Genomic DNA, 20869 nt, shown 5'->3' with positions numbered 1-20869 from the left:
AAGAGTGGCGATTTACATGGCACAGAAAATACACAAACCCCTAGAGAAAGAGACCAGATACCACTTAAAGGCAGAGTGCCCAAGGCCGGAGCTCGCGGGAGAGGTGGCAGAAACACCAGAGCTTGACCCGAAAATGCTCACGTTTGTGCCCAAAGTGGGTAAAGACGCCAGGAAAGGCATGGATCATGTCAAGTTAAGATCCTAGACTTAGCCGGCCCCATAGCAAAGATTATGGATCTAGCTGAGAGAGGTAAGATACAGGAGAACCAGTCGACCCGCAGGTTCTAGCAGGCTGGGTGCAACGAGCAGTATGCATGGTGGGAATCCAAACTGTGCAGTCTCTTCCGAGAGGCACAGGAGCATGCTCCTGAAAATTGATAACAAACTGGGGGCTCTAGCCTCCTATGAAGCGGGAAAAGGATCCCAAGGCTTACTCTTTGGCCAAGCTTTCTTGAAGGAGATGAACAATTTTGTGGGAACTTTCACTATATTGGAGAAAGCGCAAGCCTCTATCTGGAAAGTTTTCCCTGGGAGAGTTTTTGCAGACTGGCGGTTTCAATTTACAGAGAAGAACGCAAGGTCCTAGAGCGCAATATTGGGAGTCAAGGCAGCAGGATGCTTTCTTCCCCAACAGAGGTCGAGTTTATTAAGGGCGCAGAGGTCGAGGATATTACAGACAGCAAGAAAATACAGCAGGTGAGTGTGCAGCGCACAATATCCCACACTAGGGGGAAGAATGCAATTTTTTATAAGCAATTGGTGCAATCTATCTTCCGACACGTGGGTCCTGCAAACCATAGAGGGGTTCACATTAGACTTTCTAGAGACTCCCAGAGAATCGCATCGTCCCCGCGCATGCAGAACACACAAGCAGAAAGCATCCTACTAGACACAGAGATACAGCTGCTAGCGCAGAAGAACGCTATAGAAAGAGCAGACTCCCATCCAACGCGTTATTTAAGCAACATGTTCTTAGTACACCACAAAGGAAAAGTGCACCTTGTAATACATTTAAATGAGATGAACAGTTGGTTGGTATACAGACATTTCAAGATGGAAGGGATCCATCTGTCAGGGGACATGCTCAGGAAAGACAACTGGTTAGTGCGACTAGACCTGAAAGATGCATACCTCACAAAACATATGGCGACAGAGTACGGTCCATTTCTGTGGTTCACCCCGACGGGGCAAATTTGGCAGTTCAAGAGTCTCCCGTTCAGCCTTGCCTCATCCCCTTGAGCCTTTACCAAGCTAATGAGGCCTTTAGCGGCCTCTCTTTGCGAACAAGTAATCAGGATGATCATTTACTTAGATGACATCCTTTTCATGGCAAGCGATAGAGAGCGGCTCAGCAAGCAAATGCAGTAGGCGATTTCAACAATAGCAGGATTAGGTTTCCTAGTAAATGAAGAGAAATCCGCTCTAACACTGAGCAAGAGAACAGAGTTCTTAGGCTTCACAACAGACACCCAAAAAGCAACCTTAGAACTACCCATGTCCCAGATGAGAGCAATAAAGAAGGATCTGAGAACAGCTCTCAGGAAACCGGTTATATTACTTTGAAATCTAGCCAGAGGAGTGGGTCTACTCGCGGCATCCATCTAGGCAATTTTTCACGGACCTCTTCATTATCGAGCTCTTCAGCGACTAAAAATCAAATATCTTAAAAAAGGTCTGAGATACCATCAGTTTAGACCGTTAGACGAGGGCAGCAAAGCAGAACTACTCTGGTGGCTGCACAATATGGAAGCTTGGAATGGCAGAGCCATTTTCTGAGACGTTCAATCATAGAATCAGATGCCAGCAGATCAGTCTGGGGCGCCAGATGTGGTGAAACAGGAACAGGAGGGAAATGGTTGCAAGAAGAACTTAAGCTCCATATCAACTGCCTCAAGCTCCTAGCAGGCTCTTTTGCAGTGAAAGCGTTTGCCAAAGACAAAGTTCAGTGCTGTATACTGCGGAGGATGGACAACATCTCAGCAGTGAGATACATAAACAAGCTGGGGTAGCAAAATCAAAGATTCTAGCAAAAGACTTCTGGCATTTCTGCCTGGAGAAAAAGATTTCAGTCACATCGGAGTATCTGCCGGGAGCTCAGAACACAGATGCAGACTGGAACTACCGATATCTACTAGACTCGATTGATTAGAAAATTCACAGATCGGTTTTTGAGAGGTTACAAAAGGTGTGGGGGCCATTCCATACAGATCTTTTCGCCTCGAGACTCAATGCCCAGCTGGCAAAGTACTTCAGTTCGAGATTAGATCCAGAAGCCCTGGGGACGGACACCTTTCTACACAGTTGGGGAGGATCAAGTCCTTTATGCGTTTCCCCCATTCACGATGCTGGCGAGGGTACTAGCAAAGGTGCCCAGGGACAGAACAGAATTAGTGATAGGGACACCAAAAGGAAATCACAAGCCTGGTTTCCAGTTCTGATGGAACATTCTTCCGATTTCCCACAGAGAATTCTGCAGAGAACAGATCTCCTAGCAGATCTGTCGGGAGCGCAACACTTGCTGGTACAAGATCAGACACTAACATTATTAGCATGCAGACGTTCTGGGGCAGATGGTGTTTGCCAGGCATATCAGAGGAAGCTACAGAGCTCATCGGAGTATCATGGGCCCCCTCCACGATACAGAGCTTTCTGCTTGGCAAGCCTGGGAATTATGGTGCACAGGCAGGGGTGTTCCTCCCGTTTCAGCCCCTATAGTGCAAGTGATATATTTTCTAGCGAGTCTGCCCAGCCAATGGAGAGCTTTCAGAACGGTAGGGGGTTATAGATCGGCCATTTCAGCCGGTCACGAGCTAGTGGACGGAGCGCCAGTAGGAGAGCACCCAGAGATAGTCGGGTTAATAAAAGGGAGTTAAAGTGAGCAGCCCACCGCAGCCAAATATTCTTCCTTGTGGGATGTTAACAGGGTGCTAGGTTTGTTGGATCAATGGATGAGAAATGACCTGTCTGGGAAGAAGTTATCAGGAAAGTTAGCCATGCTACTTTGCCTTGCATCCTGCAGAAGAGTTTGACGGAAATGTTTTTTATCCAGAAGGTGTTGCATTTAACATTGCGCAGAGCACGAAGGCCAGCTCACTGTAATTTCATACCCATACTTTCCTGATAATAGCAATTTATACGTAGCACAGTGCATAAAGGGTTACGAGAAGGCGACCGCAGCAGTAAGACCCCCAGAGCGTCAAGCAGTTAATGATAGCGCGCAGGGAAAAGTATCACGTGGTAGCGTCGGCTACTATAGCTAGATGGGTGAAGGAAATTATAGCCTTAGCAAGATTTTTTTGCTTGGAGCTCATTCAGCCAGATGGGCTATTTCTTCCAAGGCTTTTCCAGCAGGAGTTCCACTGCAGGAGATCATGAAAGCGGCTGATTAGTCTAGTGACTGTATTCAGAACTTTCTACTTAAAGCCGATTTCCGATATTGCCACGGCTGTGGTAGATGGCTTTGAACAAGCATAATGCTCACCTCTGGTCTTGACATAGAATGGCGATTGCCCAAGCGCATAGCGCAGGAAGTCTTAATTCTAATAAAGACCCGAAGGTGAGCATTATCCCTCCCAACGGATACACTTTATTATGATGTATAATGTATGTTGATATATGATGTCAAAAGAAGCTTATTCCCCTCCCTTACAGTATGCCTCTCTGATGCAGGAGATGATCAGTAGAGCATTCGAGATTAGGCGCCCGCAGAGCAGCCAGGGAGGATAATTAATCGCTGACTACTAAAGTTGCTGGAGCTCAGGTATTTTCAGAAGACTCAGAGGAAGTTATTTGTTGTTGTTTCAAGACTTTTATGCAGAGTTTTTGGGATGCACCCAAAAGGAAGAGGAAAGGACCTGGGGTAGCAGAGAGTTGTAGTTATGGATGAGCCCTGATTGGGGATTGAGATGGAGGCTCAGGACTACCATACAAGAGAGACTCATGGGATTTGTGGTCTTCTTTTCTCTCCTTTTTTGCTTTATACACTATTTTGTTTTACAGCCTTAAAAAAGTTTAAGATTTGAAAAGCTGTTGGAAGCAGTAAATAAAGAAGAAAAACGTAATGCTCTCCTCGGTGTCTTTAATAGAATCGAGACTTCCTGTGATATGCGCTTGGGCAATCTTCATTACCCTTCTTTTGTTAAACAAAGCTGCAATTGTTTGTTTCCTTGCAGATCTCTTCAGATCTCTTCAGAGAAGAAATGTTCCCGCATATCAGCCTTTGTCCTGCCCAGTGCGGGTACATTTCTTCTCTGTGAAAAGAACAGTGAGCTAAAGACTTGGTTGAGACTCTCCCAGGGGCCATCCACCCAAGAACAAGTCAATGGGCTGTGTTTGTGCTGGTAGAGAGTTTCCCAGACCCCCCTCTGTTTTGCATACCAAGTAACTTTGAGTCTCACCCTAAGTTACCAGGGGAACCCAGATGTGGATCCCTTGCTCACTGCTCTTAGAGAGGCACAGCTTCACCTCAATGATGATGCCCAACAAGGCTGAAACACGTGTATGGGGTTGCTGTGGTACTCTTGTTCAGAGGAGAATTGCTTAGCATTTCGGTGCTGGACTGCCCCTGGGCAGGACAAGGACTGATATGCGGGGACATTTCTTCTCTGTGAAAAGAACAGTGAGCTAAAGAATTGGTTGAGACTCTCCCAGGGGCCATCCACCCAAGAACAAGTCCATGGGCTGTGTTCGTGCTGGTAGAAAGTTTCCCAGACCCATCTCTGTTTTGCATGCTTGCATATATGGGTGTTGGGTTTTAAAACTGGTTTTCAGTACATAAATTTACCAAAATAAACCATGTCCACTGCCAGCGCTTACTTAATTGCACTCTTACCTGGATGGCACCATTTCCAAAGCCCACAGCCAGCTGTTTCCCGTTGGGAGAGAACTGCACGCTGAAGATACTGTGAATATCTTTGCTAAGAGGTATATGACGTCGAACAAAGAGTTCTGAGAATCCGTCAAAGTTGTCTTCATCTGATAAATCCTCATCTGCACTCTCCCCTGCGCTTTCTAGTTCCTTGGATATACAAATGGCTTCTTCTAACCTTCTGCGCAACATGGTGGACAGACGCTAGCTGCAACAACTAAAATGCAAAGGGAAGCATGAAAGAAGGTAAAAACGAAAAACAGCAGGAGAGGGAATATTAAAGAAAAGGAGAACAAGGGGCAAAAAGGTAAAAACTTCAAGCAGAGAGGGTTGAAGAAGAGGTACAGGTATGGTAGTTGTAGGTATCAATATGGCAGGGCTACGATATTATTTAAGATGAAGCAGATCTTCAAGAGAATGTTTTATTATAACATTTTAATATAGTGCTAACAAATTCCAAATATTTATTTTGATAATCGTCAGCATCTGAAATGTCACATTTCTAAAAAACAGAATCAAATTGGCCCCACACACAATTTCAATAAGTTAATTTAGTGAATCTACAAACCTTAATAAAGATTTTATTTTTTTATTGCTGTTGGAATATTTCTGAATTAAAGACTTTAGTCAGAAATAGCTGGACAATTTACACGATGGAACGTATAGAGTGGAGATGACAGCAATCCATCTTTTGTGTCAAGTGACAGCACAATTATATCAAATTATATATAAATAATGCACTATGGTATGTTTAATTCGATTAGTCTCCACACGTTAAACTGCTCGAGTTAAAAGTGAACATAGAAAATAAAACATTCTTGTATTTGAAATGTGACAGAACATATCACACTGTACCTTACCATGAAACTAGAACGAGCGTTTGGCAGGTGAACACAATTCAGACGAATTCCCTAGGTAAGTGTTTAGTCACCGGCTGATGGCTGGAAAAATAAATTAACCTTTGACATGGACACCATTGTGTCTATCCTCAACTAATAAAGAAATTAAACCCATTAAATCAAGTTACATGGAACTTCTGAATACTTGATGCATCAAGGGCTCCCGGGCCAAAAGGGCTTGCTAATGTGTTACTTAAGAATGTTAAGAATTTCAAAAGGCACGGTACACTCCAGACCAGGACTCTTTCTACTGGCCGGTGATGCAGCGCACAATTAAAAAAAAAACGTATTTTATTTATTATGAATTCAGTTTGAGAAAGCACCCAACCCGTCTCACACGCCACCTTTGCAAGCACCCCGGGTCGCAATGGACCATGAACCAGGCCGGTGTGTAATACAATAATTATTTATTTTTAAATTCCAATGAAAATCACACAAATTTGATATAGGGCAGAAATAACCAGGGTGGTGATAATTACACTGTAAACTGATAGAATACACTTAGTTACATAAGATATACGATGTACAATTGAATAAAGGCAAGATTTTTTTTTATCGGGTGGTATTTTCTGATAGCACCACAGTTAATATTTCCCCCACAACACTCCCTCAAACCCCTGTTAACCGAATTTTGTGCGGGTAGTAAGGAGTAGCAAGGAGTCAGGTATGCAGCAAACAGAATGCAAATCCGACCCCCCACCTCTGAATGGGAGGCAAAAATCAGATTGAAAACCCTTGAAATTGAGCAAAATAGCTCTCAGAATTTCTAAATATTTGTTTTACATGTGCGGTCAAATGAATAAGGCAAAATTAGCATAGCAGTATCAAAGAAGTCAGAAAAGTAGTAAACTACAAGGCAATGTACTAACAACGGGCATACAGTTCAGAGAATCAACTTTGGAAGTAAAACACAGTGCAGCAAAATCACATGTGGAGAACTTGCATTTGATTCATTTCACGGGTTTAAAAGAGCAAAACGTTTTTGGAATTTGGACTAAACAGGCAAAAATCGGGATGCGGTTTTCATGCTAAGGTACATAGACACCTTACAGGTAGGATATGAAAGTGAAGGGTAACTCTGGAGGGATGACCGTATGAGATTCTTAACGGGGAAGGAAAAAAAAAAAAAAAAAAAGAAAAATCGGGTTTTAAAAGGAAAGCAGTTGCACAGGGAAAATCAGTTTGAAAAAGGAAATGACAAGTTTTACTGAGACTATATTTTAGTGGCTAGAAAAGAGGAACGCTGCCTGTGAAAAGGGTTGGGCTGCAGTTTTAACCCCATCACGCCGCGTGTCTCTTTATGGGGGAATTCATTAATGTATTACAAATAGTGCCAAGGACATACACACCAGACTGAAATTATTGGGAACGAACAGCGCTAACACATGGAGATCACTACAGATTTTCCTAAGAACAGTGTACACAAAGGATTCTGACAATTTTAAGGATTTTGCAAGGGCAGTTATAGGATCTCTATGGGATTGTACCTAATACAAGGTACAAAGCAAGGGATGCAGTTTGTGGTTACTGGGGAAGGGAAATACTCACAACAAGCACTTGATTGGGGTAGCTGGGACAGCGAACCGGGTTTCTGGACAGCGAGGCAAGATCTAGTCACTGCGCAGCAGGCTCTCCTTGAAGGGACAGCTGGGCCTAGTCTGGTCCCTGGAGACAGTGAGGTGCATCAGCTGGTCAAGCAGGCAGCGGGGCAAACGCTGGTCTGGTCATAGGATACTCCCAGAAAGGGTACCACAGCCTTTCCCCCTTCCTCCCTGAATTATAGGGATTTTAGTATACTTTTAATTCTGGATCAGTGTTTCTGCCTGGATAGGGTCAGCTAGCTCTGGCAAGGTGAATGTGGAATGTCTGGATCTCTAGATGCACTGGAGCTGGAAGAGTCAGAAGTGAGCATGCCTCCCGATGCCTCCCCTTTATATAAGGAGCATGACATCAGATAGTTTTACCATGTGGCAGACTCAAGCTGGACACACCTCTTAAAATTGGATCGGTCAGCTGTGGATGTCACCACCTCCCTGTCAGCCGGTTGGACTCAAGGACATGACATCAGTTTTTTGGTGTGTGCTTTATGATGTACCTGGCCCTACCACAGTTACTTTTGCCAAAATCAGTTATGACACAAAAATGCACCTTTTTACAATTGTTACGCTTTTGAAAATCACATAGGCAGATTCCATATTTTACACAGAACATGCCATTCCAACTCCCTAGTTTGTACGATGTTTAGTCCTTCTAATAATCTTTTGCAATTTTTGGTGGGAACCGTTTCACCTAAAATTTTACAATTTTATATATGTATACATATTACCACAGGGCAGGTTTTCATTAATTTTCAAAGCTGTACCATGTATGCTTTTCCATAAATGGCATTTTCCTGCCATTTGCTTACCCAACATGCTAGAAAAATCTACGTCTTATTTTAATGGCGCAAACATGACATTTAAACGGTTTGATTGCGCATTAATATGTCTTTTGATTACTGAAATAAATTACATGATCTTAACAGTGTCTGAAATCAAAAGGGCTGGCTTTTTCCAAATATGGGCATTCTTTCCGACCCCCAGCCAAATGTCAGGCTCTGGTTAGCATAGCCCAGTATTGCCATGGATTCACTTTTAAAGTCCTTCAGTTGAGTTGAGGGGAGGTGTCACCAGGAATTCACACCTGTGTGTCATGGCAGTCCATTGTATCGTGCTGGAGCACTCCCGCTTCGTCTGACAAGGGTGCTAAATTCTCCACCTTGGTCCCTTCCATAGTTTCCAGTGGACTGGTCCCCTCGGGAAGGTGATTCTGTGCCCAGGCGAGGCAGGGCCCTTTGAAGCCAGGGCCTGCCAAACCTGTTCTGGTGGCCTCACAGTAAATGTTTTTATTTATTTATTTTTCTTTCTTTAACCAAAAAGCAAGTCTTTCGGGAACAAATATCATATTTGTTCCCGAAAAATTTCAGGTATATATTTAAAACAAACCCCCATCACATTTCTATGCAAGCACAAAGCCTTAGTTTAACATTTCACTTTTTAAAAGGCATTTTCTTGTTTGGCAAAAGCACCCTTTTACACGTGGGTTAATTCTTCTTGGATGTCACTTTTACAAATGCGGTTCTTTCTCGCATCTATATTCTGAACATTATTTATAGCCCTAGTCAATTTCTAATACACAGAGATCTATCCAACACAAGGGCTCTCTGAAACTGACATCAAGCAAACGGGGAGAGAGAGCTTTTGTTGAAGGGTTTGGACTGCTTTAGATTGTTGCAAAAGTAAAACTTTTGCCGTGCGAATGGAAATTTAACTCCTGCTTTTCACAGACTTGATCAAATAAAAACAATGCTGTCCTACAGGATCTATCTGCTTTCATGGCAATGTTGGTAATGCTTGCCCCACAAGTGCCAGAGTAGGTTTCCATTAAGGGCCCAGCTTTGAGAGGTTTTAAAATGAAAGGAGGACAATTGCAGTGCAGATCCATTCTACATTTACTTTCTTTTCTTTGAATGAAGAAACAAAGTACAGCCATTATTTCGGTAGCTGCTAAATGCAGTTTTGTGATGGCAGGGAATAGGTGCTCAGTAAACAAAGCGCCGCCATGGTTTCTTGGTAAGTGCTAAATGCAGTTTCGTTATAGGGGGGGGGGGGCTGCCATAAACTCATTTTTGGGCTGGCTTATTAAAAATATTATTTGATAAAGTACTAGCGGAGGGGCAAATCCCTAGTTCCTGGCAGAAGGCCATCCTAGTTCCAGTCTTTAAAAGAGGGATTAAAATTGACCTGAGTAACTACAGATTACCCTCTGGGCCTCATCATGAGTTGGGCGGTAACTCCAGTGCTACCGCCAAACCCCCTGGTGCTATTAGTTTGGTTGGTTCCCATTCCCCATTGGGCCCATTCGGGAATTCCCCATTCCCTATTGGACCCAATGCAGAATTTTCACACTATTACCACCAGCAGATTTCCTGCCGGCGGTAATAGTGCAAGAACATTGGCAAATTTGCAGCGGATTTGCCCCCAGCTCACAGCTGGGGGAAAATCCGCTAAGCCCATGATCTGTCGGACCTTTAAATGCGGCAGTAATAGCGCTACTGCCGCATTTAAGGGTTACAGCCAGACTTTGTATGTTGGACCTTACAGGAAAACTATTTGCCTCATTACTCCTATGGGTATTGCAAAGATGGGTGGATAAAGAAGGGGTACTCGACAGATTTCAGAGTGGCTTCATAGCAGGATACTCCACAGCACACAAACTACTAATCATGGACACACTTAGTAATAGAATGCTGCAACCTAATAATCCTCCTCTATATACCCTTTATATAGACTTCAAAGCACTATTCGATATGGTGTGCAGAGAGCGGCTGTGGCTCAAACTCCAGAAATTAGGTTGCCCTGCAGGCAGACTATATTATCTGATGCTCCTGCACAGTAATACCACGGTCTGTCTCAAACTAGATAGGCGAGGCGCTATGACCAATCCCATAGAGCAAAATAGGCGAGTCAAACGGGAATGCGTTAATATCCCCCTTCTTTACAATTTGTTTGTGTCCGACATCTTACAATCAATCCAGTTGGTCCATAACTGTCCCCCTAAAATTGGCAAAGCACACTGTTCTGTGTTCGCATACGCAGATTTAGTTATCCTAGATCATACCTTCAGTGGTCTACAGAGATCAGCTGAAGCAAACAGTCGGATTAGTAATCGTGAAAAAACCTTGCTGATGATTTACACTGGCGGAAAGATAGCCTGCCCACGGATGTATGTTAGGACCCTTCAGATATGATATACTCCATCATACAAATATCTGGGGGTGGAGTTTAATGTGAAGGGGGATTATCACTTATGTATCCAGTCACGCATGGTTAAAGCAGCACAGTTAACTGCATTGATTCACCAATTCACACGTAAAAAGAGCGGGTACTCCATATGGGGTGCACGTCAATTATACATACAGTGCATGGTCCCTAAGGTAACGTATGGATTGGAAGCTCTAACTAGTATGAATTTGAAGTGGCTCCAAATTATTGAAGGAAAGTTTTGTAGGAGGTTACTGGGGCTCCCTCAGTGTATCCCTATGACCGTTTTGAGGTTAGAGTTGGGTCTCCTCATTAAAATCACTGGTCTTGAAAAAGAGGGCCGAATTATATGTTAAAATGCTAAACGCCCCAGTAAATTTGCTCCTGGACAGCATGGGAGAGGATATTCCAAGAGAAAGAGGCCGCTCTCTCCTTAAGAAAAGTATGGACACAACATTTGCAGATATTGGCTGTACCCATAAATGGGGAGAAGAATATGTTAACATGAAATATATTCGGTGAAAGCGCGTAAATAATTGGGATTGACATGGACATTTTGTTTACCTGAATAGCCTGAAAAGGTAAAAAAATTCATTCAGTGCATACTGTATACGTTCAAGAGGTTACAAAAATATCTGAATTTATGTCCATCTTCCAACCTAAGGAGATGTATTCTGCTACTCAGAATTGATCATCTACCTGTATTAGCCGTAGTTGATGTCGAGCGGCAAATTCCCAAGGGCGAATGCACATGCAGAATATGTATGAATAGAACTGTCTGTGAATCTGCCAAGCATATATTAACCAAATGCCCAATTATGGGAATTACCTATATAAAGCATTATGGCACCATTTGGACTCTATTAAAGGATTCCTCATTTTGGTATCAATGCATTAATATTCAAAATGCAAGTCTGAACATGTCTTTGTATCAAGTATGGTCTGTGGCAGAAAAATGGTGGTGTACTATATAGATAGGGCCGAGCCGGGACCTGGTCCTGACAAACAACCTCAGTTAACAGACCGTAATTGTTAGGAGATATTATGCCCACGTCAGAGCAATGCAATTAAAATAAGTAAGCCCAATAAGTCCAATTGGCTCAATTGACCTAAAGATTTAACCAACTAACCACTGATGGTGTAAACGAAATATAGGAAATGAATTCTGAAATTAGATAAGACTGGCTTGGTTAACTGATTATTTGATATTAGCGCCGTAACATGGGTTTGGCGGAACGGTAAGTCCCCATTCCCCATTGGGCCCAATGGGGAATGTTCAGCGCCACTACCGCCGCGGTAATAGCGCTGAAAATCAGCAAAATCATGACAGATTTGCCCCCAGCTCAAGCCTGTGATTTGGCGGACCCTTAAATGTGGCAGTAATAGCGTTACCGCTGCATTTAAGGTTTACCGCCAAACTCGTGAGGAGGCCCATTTATGTGCCAAGCCACTAGAGATAGGAGGACTTCCAAAATGAGTCAAAAGGGGATAAAAGCTTGGAACACATTTTACTTGCATCCAAGGGACTGATGAAAATGGAATGACCTCGAGTCCAATATCTTCCCATCCAGAATAGGAGAGTTCCAGCCACAATGGTGCCAGCATACCAATTCTAGAGGTTAATTCCTGGCCACAAGATGTATTCAAGAACTAGAAAGGTGAGCCAGACAATGCCAATTTATGCATTTAAATACTAAATCCCTTTGCAATAGAATCCAGTGTATAGGGTTGAGAGTCATTTATCTCTGCATATATAACAAAATATTTATTTAATGGGTTTAAGAAAGTAAATGTTCTCCTGAATATGGGGTCTCTGATGCATAAAGTGTCACAGATTTGACAAACAAGATTAAAATACTGTTTTTTCATGTAGCAGTCCAAGTCACGGCAACATGTTTGCTCCCTCAATTGTCCAACTTCAATTTTTGCTTCCAAAGTTCTTTGCGGTCTGTTTCTAGCAGCAGCATTGTTCATGAGCATGTGTTAAGCTAGCTGCTTCTCCTGCTTCTGTCCCCATACCCGGAGATATTTTCAGGCTGCATGGGCACACTGCTCGGCTTCCCATCAGTGGTCTTTCAGCATGTTGCTTTCTCTGGGTCATACGAAACTGCACTTCGTGGCTCAGGTTTGTTCCACTCTACCCACCTTGTACTATCGACACTCTTAGCCATACACCATCATTCTCTATGCACCAAAGCTGTCCCCTTACTGTGGCTTGCATCACAACTCAACCCTCATTACGGCCCTACAACGCAACTCTACTTAACCTTCTCTGGTCATCATTAATTTCTTGGCCCCACAACTCATATCGCAGAGGTCATATGATAAACTTGATTTTCTCCTGCATTTTAAAAGTTATATGAATTCTTTTTTTATGTTATTGTGTCATTGCTTGAGCGATTTTAACATGGCTACCTCAAACCAGAGCGGTCAACTGACACACGAGTCGTGGGTTTGACCGGCAAATAAAAATAAACCCTTGAGGCCGCAAACCTGTCAGGAAACCCACCAACAGGGCATGCTGAGAAAAAAGGTAATCAAAGTGATGACCCTTTTTCATGCAAAGTTAGCCATTCACTTCTATACAATGGCTTTGCTGGGGTCTGTTTCTGCCCGTGACATAGCCTTTACCACCAGTGACATTCTAAAGTTAGCAGATTTCACAGCCCAGAAGTGTATAGCCCTACTGCCACATCTCCACAAAAAACTAAGTTCTTTGAAGTCAGGCACACTAGTTATTGGTGGGACCACAGAGAAAGAAATGCTAATTTCTGAAAATAAATCATGCACTGATAAAAAAGTGTTAACAATTGGGTTAACTGTAAGTCAGATACTTGTGTTTGCCCCGTCACTACAAATATGTATTACTGATGTTTCAATTCGACTAGAAAGTCACTGTTAGAGACACAATCTCAAATAGTTTTGCCTAAAATCACAAGGCACTCTAGGGCAATCCCATTACTACTAATTACCTATTTAGGGTAACTTTGAAGTACAATGCAGTGCACACTTTAGCTGAAAATGCAATAGGAGGAAGTGCTTGTCTTTTCGATTAATCACAACCAATTGTCACCTTTGTTGGAGCAAATACACGGATCAATGCTACTAAACACTGTTACAAAAAGGTAAATAAAAGCGAAGTGCGCTTGTTTCGAATTCTAAGGGAATTGTCCTCAATGTCATGGCTTCACAACGCATTGTGTTCTTTTTGTTAGAGGGTCAGAGATATACAAATAGGGCACATTTTTTAAGTGCGGGCCAGGGGAGTTTGAGCAACACGAAAGTGACGCACGTGCCCACTGTGAAAAGTTGTCATCTATGCCTCAATCTGCTTCAATCCTATACGTAAATTTAATCTATTGCTTTTTGCTATCCTTTACACACATTCCCCATGGCGTTTGCGTGCCACAGAGTTTCCAGAGTCTAACTAGAACTGGTTGGGATCTGGTTAGTAAGTCACCAGCCTCTGCAGCAGCAGACAAGAACGGAGGTGGCGCAGAGTGGAAGGGGTGTGCGAGAAATCTGTGAGAGGATGGTGTCCAGTGAGACAGATGTGAATGATAGCAGTGCGAGATGAGGTTGAGAAAGTGCGACTTGTGTGAGAGACGGGGGAAGACGTTATCTGTGAATAGTAGGTTAGGATGTGAAAAGAGTGAGGTAGATGCAGAAGGAAAATATACCCGGTACAGAGGCGAGTGTGGGATATTTGTGGGTTGCTAGAGAGAGAAGGGCTGGATAGCGGGTGTAGTATCTCGTGGGTGGACCGCCTCACGCTACCTAGCCGGTCACCCTCATTCATACAAGGATACAACGACACCGGAGCTGGGGTGCAACACCTCTTTACTTAACAAATATCAGCATCGAACTGCCTACTGGGCGGTAGCCCCACCCCCTTGCAAACGTGGGTCACAGCCCACTAATTAACGGCAACAGAGAGAGGACTCATCCTCTAAACAAATAAACAGTGGCGACACCATACCCTCCCGTTACTAAACATTTAGTCCTGCTCTCAGTTCATTTCTTCAATGAGGCGATGGGGTTTCTTTCTCGTTCTCTGGGGTCCACAATCCACTCTTACCGATGGGTCAGTCCATGTCTCTGGTGCCATGTTGCTCTGTCTCATTGAGAGAAAGTGTCATTCATGTTTGTGTCACCTGAGGATAGGGTACCAGGCATCCGTCTGAAGTGAGATGAGTTTCTTGTTATGGACCTGCAGTCTCCTTCTGCAGTGATGAGTGATCCCTTTTTCTTGACAATGATGAGTGGTTCTTCACTGAATGGAGCTACGTTTTTGCGCTGTTGAGGTTGTCGGACCACTACCAGGTCCCCTGGTGTCAGGTCACTTCCCTTGGCCCTGCGAGTGGCGTCGGCAGCTCTTTTAATGTTCTCTTTCATGAGCGTGTCTTTCTTTCTCATTTCAGTGTTGTTCTCATATTGATCTTCATCAGCTGCCACATGTGATAGCCGCGTTCTAATCGTTTGCCCGAACATCACCTCTGATGATGACCTCCCAGTAGTGCTGTGTGGGGTGTTTCTGTAGTCTCGCATGAGTTGATATAGCAGTTTTTCGACAGGTTCTCCGGTGATGCGCGCAATTTGTGTTGTGCATTTGATGTTACTCATGAATCTTTCTACTGTTCCATTTGCCTGTGGCCACAGTGGTGTCACCTTTCTGTGGCGAAAACCCATGTATTCTGCGAACCTTTGGAAATCTTGTCCAGTGAATGGAGGTCCGTTGTCGGACTTGACTACCCTAGGTATTCAGTAGGTTGCAAACATCCGATCTAGGGCTGGGATGGTGTGATGTGCTGAGGTGGACGGGACTATCTGCAGGTCGGGGTATCTAGAATATTCGTCCACTGCTACCAGTATGTACTCACCCCCTTCCATGGGCCCAAAATGGTCGACCGCTATTTCCTTCCATGTTCCTTCGGGCAGCGCCGTCATGCTCAGTGGTTCAGGTGATGTGTGCAGTTTTACGATTGCACACGTGGGACAGTTCTGCAGTAGTTCTTCCACTGATATGTCTAGTTGTTTGGTCTCCTCAGGTCTACACATATCCGGATGTCGGGGGGAGTCTCTTTTGGGCACCGGTACTAGGGCGGAGACCCACGGTGTGGGGCCTTCTGCTAGCTCAATGGTGTCTGCCTCGAGCAGTTTGGTCAGTTCATTTTCGACTTGCTTTTGAATGTTGATTGGGATGCCCCTGTAGTGTTGTGCTACTGGTGGGACGCTGGCTTCGATGTGGAGTTCGATCTGTTTGTCCTTCAGTTTGCCAAGGCCTTTGAATAATGATGGGAAAACTTGGTCGATGCTTGCCGTCGGGTCTAAGTATTTATGTACCATGAGGCGGTATAGTATGTGAATGAGTCCCATCTCTATGGCTGCCCGATAGCTTAGTATGCACCAGCTCTCGGTGGCAGCCTCTAGCACATGCATGGAGATGTTTTTTTTCGTGTTCCTTGTATCGGCATGATGCCACAAAGAATCCATTGCATGCCAGGGGTGTTTTTGAGCCGTATGGATAGATGAGGACTCGTGCTGGCTGTAGGTGAGGGGCGTTTGGTATGCTTTCATAGACTTCCTCACTGATTACGTTCACGGTTGCCCCTGTGTCTATCAAAAACTCGGCAGCTTTTTGATTGATTTGTATCCTTAATATTGGGCTGTGTTCTTTTGCCGTGTTGTTTCCAAGAGGGTATAGATATCCCTTTTTCTGCAGTGTTTCTTGGCGTTTCTCCGGTCTGCAGGATCTTTCTTCCGATGATGCACTTGACACGCTGTCCGATTGTTCTATGAGGCACCGTACATATCTCCTGGGTCTTCTCCTTGTCTTGGATGGGGTGGTTTTACTCTCCCTCCAGTCCCTTTTGTCTTGTCTTTTTTCCGGTTGTTCGTCGTAGTGTCTGTGACGCCTTTGATCGTGGGGTTGGTGCGCTACCCTGTGGTGTTGGGTGGGCGGGTTTTGCTCCATTTCTGTTGTGGGCTTCCCACTTCTTCCTGCCCCTCTCATCTTGCTGCGGAATATCAAGCATACAGCCTTGTAGTGGTTGTCACCACCACATGCGGAGCATGTCTGGCCCATAGCGGGGCACATTCCCTCATGGGGGTACTCGTGTCCACACCGGTAACAGAAAGGATCACTGTTGGTTCTCGCTGTCCCTTCTAACTTGTTGAGACCTTTGTGCTTTCCGTGCGTGATTTTTATTTCATCTAGGCCCTCTACTTGCGCCGCGAAGGCAGCATCTGATCGTGCCAGGCGCAAGATTTCCTCTAGGTTTCGTGGCTGTTGTAGTAATTTTTTGCGAAAATCAGCGCTTTCGCACCCCACTATGATTTGCAACCTGAGGGCCTCCTCGTTGGAGTAATTAATTATTATAATTATTGAAATCACAGTGTTTCATTTTTGATCGTAGTCTCATGACAAATGCATTTATGGTTTCTCCTCTGTTCTGCTTGGTGGTGTGGAATACATGTCGTTCATAGTCCGCGTTTGTGTGGGGCATCTAGTATTCTGTGAGCGCTGTCTTTAATTTGGCGTAAGTGTCTGTGGCGTTTTCCGGTATTTCGTCAAGGATGTCTCGCACGTTAGATCCCACGGCATGGTCTAGGAGGTTTAGTTTCTGTTCATCCTCTAGTGGTCCGGCTGCTTTTAGGCATACTTTGAAATCCCTCAGCCACCTTTTCCATCTTGACCCGAGGGTGCCGGTGTCAGTGAGGTCAAAGTTTGCTGGCAATTGGGCTAGGAGGCTGTCTGTCATCATTCTGTGCTCTGGTCAGGTTGGAGTCACTGGGATTGTCAGTGACTCCCCTTCCGAGCCACTCATGGGCTGATCCTAGCTGTTTCTCCTGCCGCTATGTTGTGCTGAGATGGGCTTTCCTCGTCCTAGGCGTGGTGGGGCCCTTGTGTCTGGTGGGTGCGCTGCACTAGATGTGGGTGGCTCGAGAGGCCTACAGTCCTGTGTGCAGGAGTTCTTGGACGCCAGGGGGGCGCTGTGCCGCATGTTGGCGGCCAGTGGGGCCTTGCGTTGGTTGTACGGCCTGAGGCCTTGTGGCGTGGGGCTCTGGATTTCCTTTTCATGCATGGAGCTTATGACGCCAGGAAGGACGCTGTGCCACGTGTTGTTGGCCCTGTGAGCCCTTGCGTTTTGAGACACGGACTGTCCTGTGTGCGGTGATGCTGAGCCTCCAGGAGAGGTCCCAGTGCTGCGTGATGTTGGGCCTGGGGCTTTCTTCTCGTTCGCGTTGGGGCGTGTGAGCTTACCCTTGTTTTGCTCGTGGAGAAAGCGGGAGGGCCATCCCTCCACCGCTCCTCTTGAAGTCAGTGGCGACACCACAGAGGGGTGTATAGTGAGCACATATGAGCAACCGTCAGAGGAAACGTGAAAGTAAGGCCATAGAGGATTGCCTAACAGAAAAGAGAGCAAGAGGAGGGAAACAGAGCATGATGATCTAGGCTACAGGAGACTGAAGAGGGGTCGTGTCCATCAGAAAGATGATAGAAGAGGAGGGTGAGAAGTACGGAAAGGAAATGAGAGACAAGATTGAAAAGAGTGGACAGGAACTAAAAAGGATAGAAAGAAAATATTAACGAAGTGATGGAACAAAGAAAAAAGTACATTGAAGGGAGTTATCAGGAGACCGGGAGCCTGGACAATGAGTAAAATAAGAGAACAGCAAAGGAAAAGAGACACATGGAAGTTGTAATACAGTGAATGTTGGTATTTGGTGGTGCTCTAGCTTGGTTTTCATGGCGCTTTAGAGCCACCATGTGGTATAAACGAATCCCATAGAAAAGGACAGCAAGGAGGGGGACTTGAGAAGTCGACTATTTGGTGGGCATGACAACTGGCAATTCTTGTGGCACGTACAAGCTACCACACTGATGATTATTTTGTGGCTTTTTGCCATATAAAACAATGAGGGTTGTTTGAACTTTCTAGGTGCAAATCAGGAGTTAGGATGCTGCAAAGGTCTGTTTCTGCAAGCTGCTGTGTTTGTGCGCACGCCATACTTCAACACACAGTAAACAAAACAAAAATGCAGGTCACCACCTCTCCCACCCAACCTCACACTGCCACCTCACTCCACCCAGCCCTGTTTCACTATCTCCCTTCACCTCACTTCACAGCCAGCATCCCAACTCTCCATCTCGGCACCAACTCTCCATCACGCCACCACCGGGCTATATCCACTCTCCAAAACATAACCCACCCTGGCAACCTCACTCAACTGTCTCAACCCACCCATCTCCCAACACCATCTAACCACATCCACCACCTTAATTTACACTCTTACCCCAGCTCACACCACCTACCAATACAACCTCACCCACAACCACACAGCCAACTCAACTTATCACCTCATCTAAACCATCAAACCCACCCATCTCAAACCTCCACCACATCCACTCCCAACATCACACTGGCACCTTCCTTTATCCCAACCTCACCAACATGCATATGCCCACCACACAGCCCATTATCTCACTCTACACATCTGAGCTCATCACAACACCCACCCACTCACTCACCACACCTCACCCACACATCTACTACCACTGCAAAACATATAGCACACCAACACCACAGCACCATGTCACTTCATCCAACCTCACACCACATCTCACTACACCACATATCCCCACAGGTTCTTACCACCACCTCCCACCCAATGAATCCGAAACAACTCATAGATGGCCAAATCATTGAGGAAGTTTTTATGGGGGCAAGTCCACCCCCCAAAAAAAGATATATATTTGAAAAAAAAACATGTTTTACAAAAGAGTCATGGTCAAACAAACAGACATTTAAAAGTGTACACACATTAGACATGAGAACATTAAGGTTACCATGAGATTTGATGTTAATACAATATATTTGTAATTAATTGATAAAATGTACTTTGCAGACTAAGTTTTTGTTGGTGTAACCTTAACTCTTATTCCAGCTTCCTTTTACAGTTACGTGATTCTTTTTGATTTTTAATGTACATACTCCCCATATCTGTGTAGTTTGTATAAACGCTACATTGGTTTGACAAGCTCTGCAGCCGCGTCCAACCACGACATTCCTCTGCGGTTTCTCGTACTGTGGGAAGCAATACTGCCTCTACGTAGCCTTTTTGGGGCCAATCTTGTTATCTGTGGGGGTGCTCCCATATTGCCCATCTGCACCAGGATTCTCTCGATGTTCCGCGTTGGCAATCACAGCTTTTCCCAGCTGTTTGCGCTCAGGAGTCTCTCCAGGACTTTTCTTTAGCTTCGGCATGCACAGTATCCAAGATCCTGGCCTCCAGGGTTTTTGACGTGAGTATCTGTTGGTGTCTATAAACACCAAGCGGCCCCACCGCAGAAAGCCCTGGTTTCTGCTGGCTGCAAGGCTTTCATAGTAGTTGCCCGCCGGTATTTGAAATTAAAGACCTAATGAAGAATTCGGTTTTGTCACTCCGGCCCTCTCTGTCCGTCTTCTGCCCAGACTTCTCCCGTTGCAACTGTTATTCTCACTCTATCTCGCTCTTCAGTTTTCTTTACTGTCCTGCTACAGTCACTCCTGCTGTCTTCAACACCACTGCCACTTCTACAACTACTACTTTTGCCACAACCACCCGTGTTTTGTCCTTCCTTTCTTTTATTGATGGGACCATTGATAAACACAAAGAAAGAACTACATTGTTCTATATAGTTCTGAGCCTCCTTCTGTGGATTCCTCGTCACAGTACTCACAGCGCTAATAACTGATGTAATTTTACTTAAACAGCTTGTGTGACAGTGACTTTTATCAGGATGGAGCAGGGTTTATCTGGAGTAAAAAGGGGGATGCAACACTTGGGTTCATCACAGGACTCACTGGCTCCTGCTTGCGTATTTCTTTCAGCGGTAAACCACAGTCTCTTCTTAACTCACCATTTTTGCTCTTTGGTTTCTCATCCTGCTGTGGTCCACGCTGGGCTCTTCTGCTCAGTGTCAGGCTTCCTTCAGGTAAGCGAATATCATCCAGGAGCCTTGGCTTGGTTTCTGATGTTCCCACAGACGGTCTTAATTTTCCACCAACCATTCTGCTCCGTTCTTTGAGCAGGATGGCTCCACAGCAGCTCCTGCAGCACTACAGTCTCCCAGTTCCAACCGAGAGAGCCTTCTCCTTCCAGCAATGGCCCGCCATAGCCAGCTGTCGCTACGGTTTAAATTAGCCAGCTACAGGTATGCGCACCGAACAACTAGAGCGCAGCCTATACTCTTGGTCTTTTATGCTCTATATTACTTGTTTCCTCTTCCTCGTCCCAGTTTCCTTGTAGTTATGGAG

General features: G+C 44.9%; 1 protein-coding gene across 1 annotated transcript in view; it reads right to left on the bottom strand.

The window, feature by feature from the left end:
• LOC138453097 (small ribosomal subunit protein RACK1-like) overlaps window positions 1-20869 on the bottom strand; it is a 269185-nt gene that overhangs the window by 179787 nt on the left and 68529 nt on the right. Inside the window, exon 2 of the mRNA XM_069605613.1 lies at window positions 4832-5084. Within this exon, the coding sequence (XP_069461714.1) occupies window positions 4832-5059 (228 nt within the window). The 5' untranslated portion in view covers window positions 5060-5084. The remainder of the gene's footprint in view (window positions 1-4831; window positions 5085-20869) is intronic.

This window comes from Ambystoma mexicanum, chromosome 4p (genome assembly GCF_040938575.1).
Source record: "Ambystoma mexicanum isolate Mex_15411 chromosome 4p, UKY_AmexF1_1, whole genome shotgun sequence".
In the NCBI taxonomy this organism is placed as follows: Eukaryota; Metazoa; Chordata; class Amphibia; order Caudata; family Ambystomatidae; genus Ambystoma; species Ambystoma mexicanum.
The sequence above is the reverse complement of the archived record's forward strand: the minus strand, read 5'-3'. Positions and strand labels throughout refer to the sequence as shown.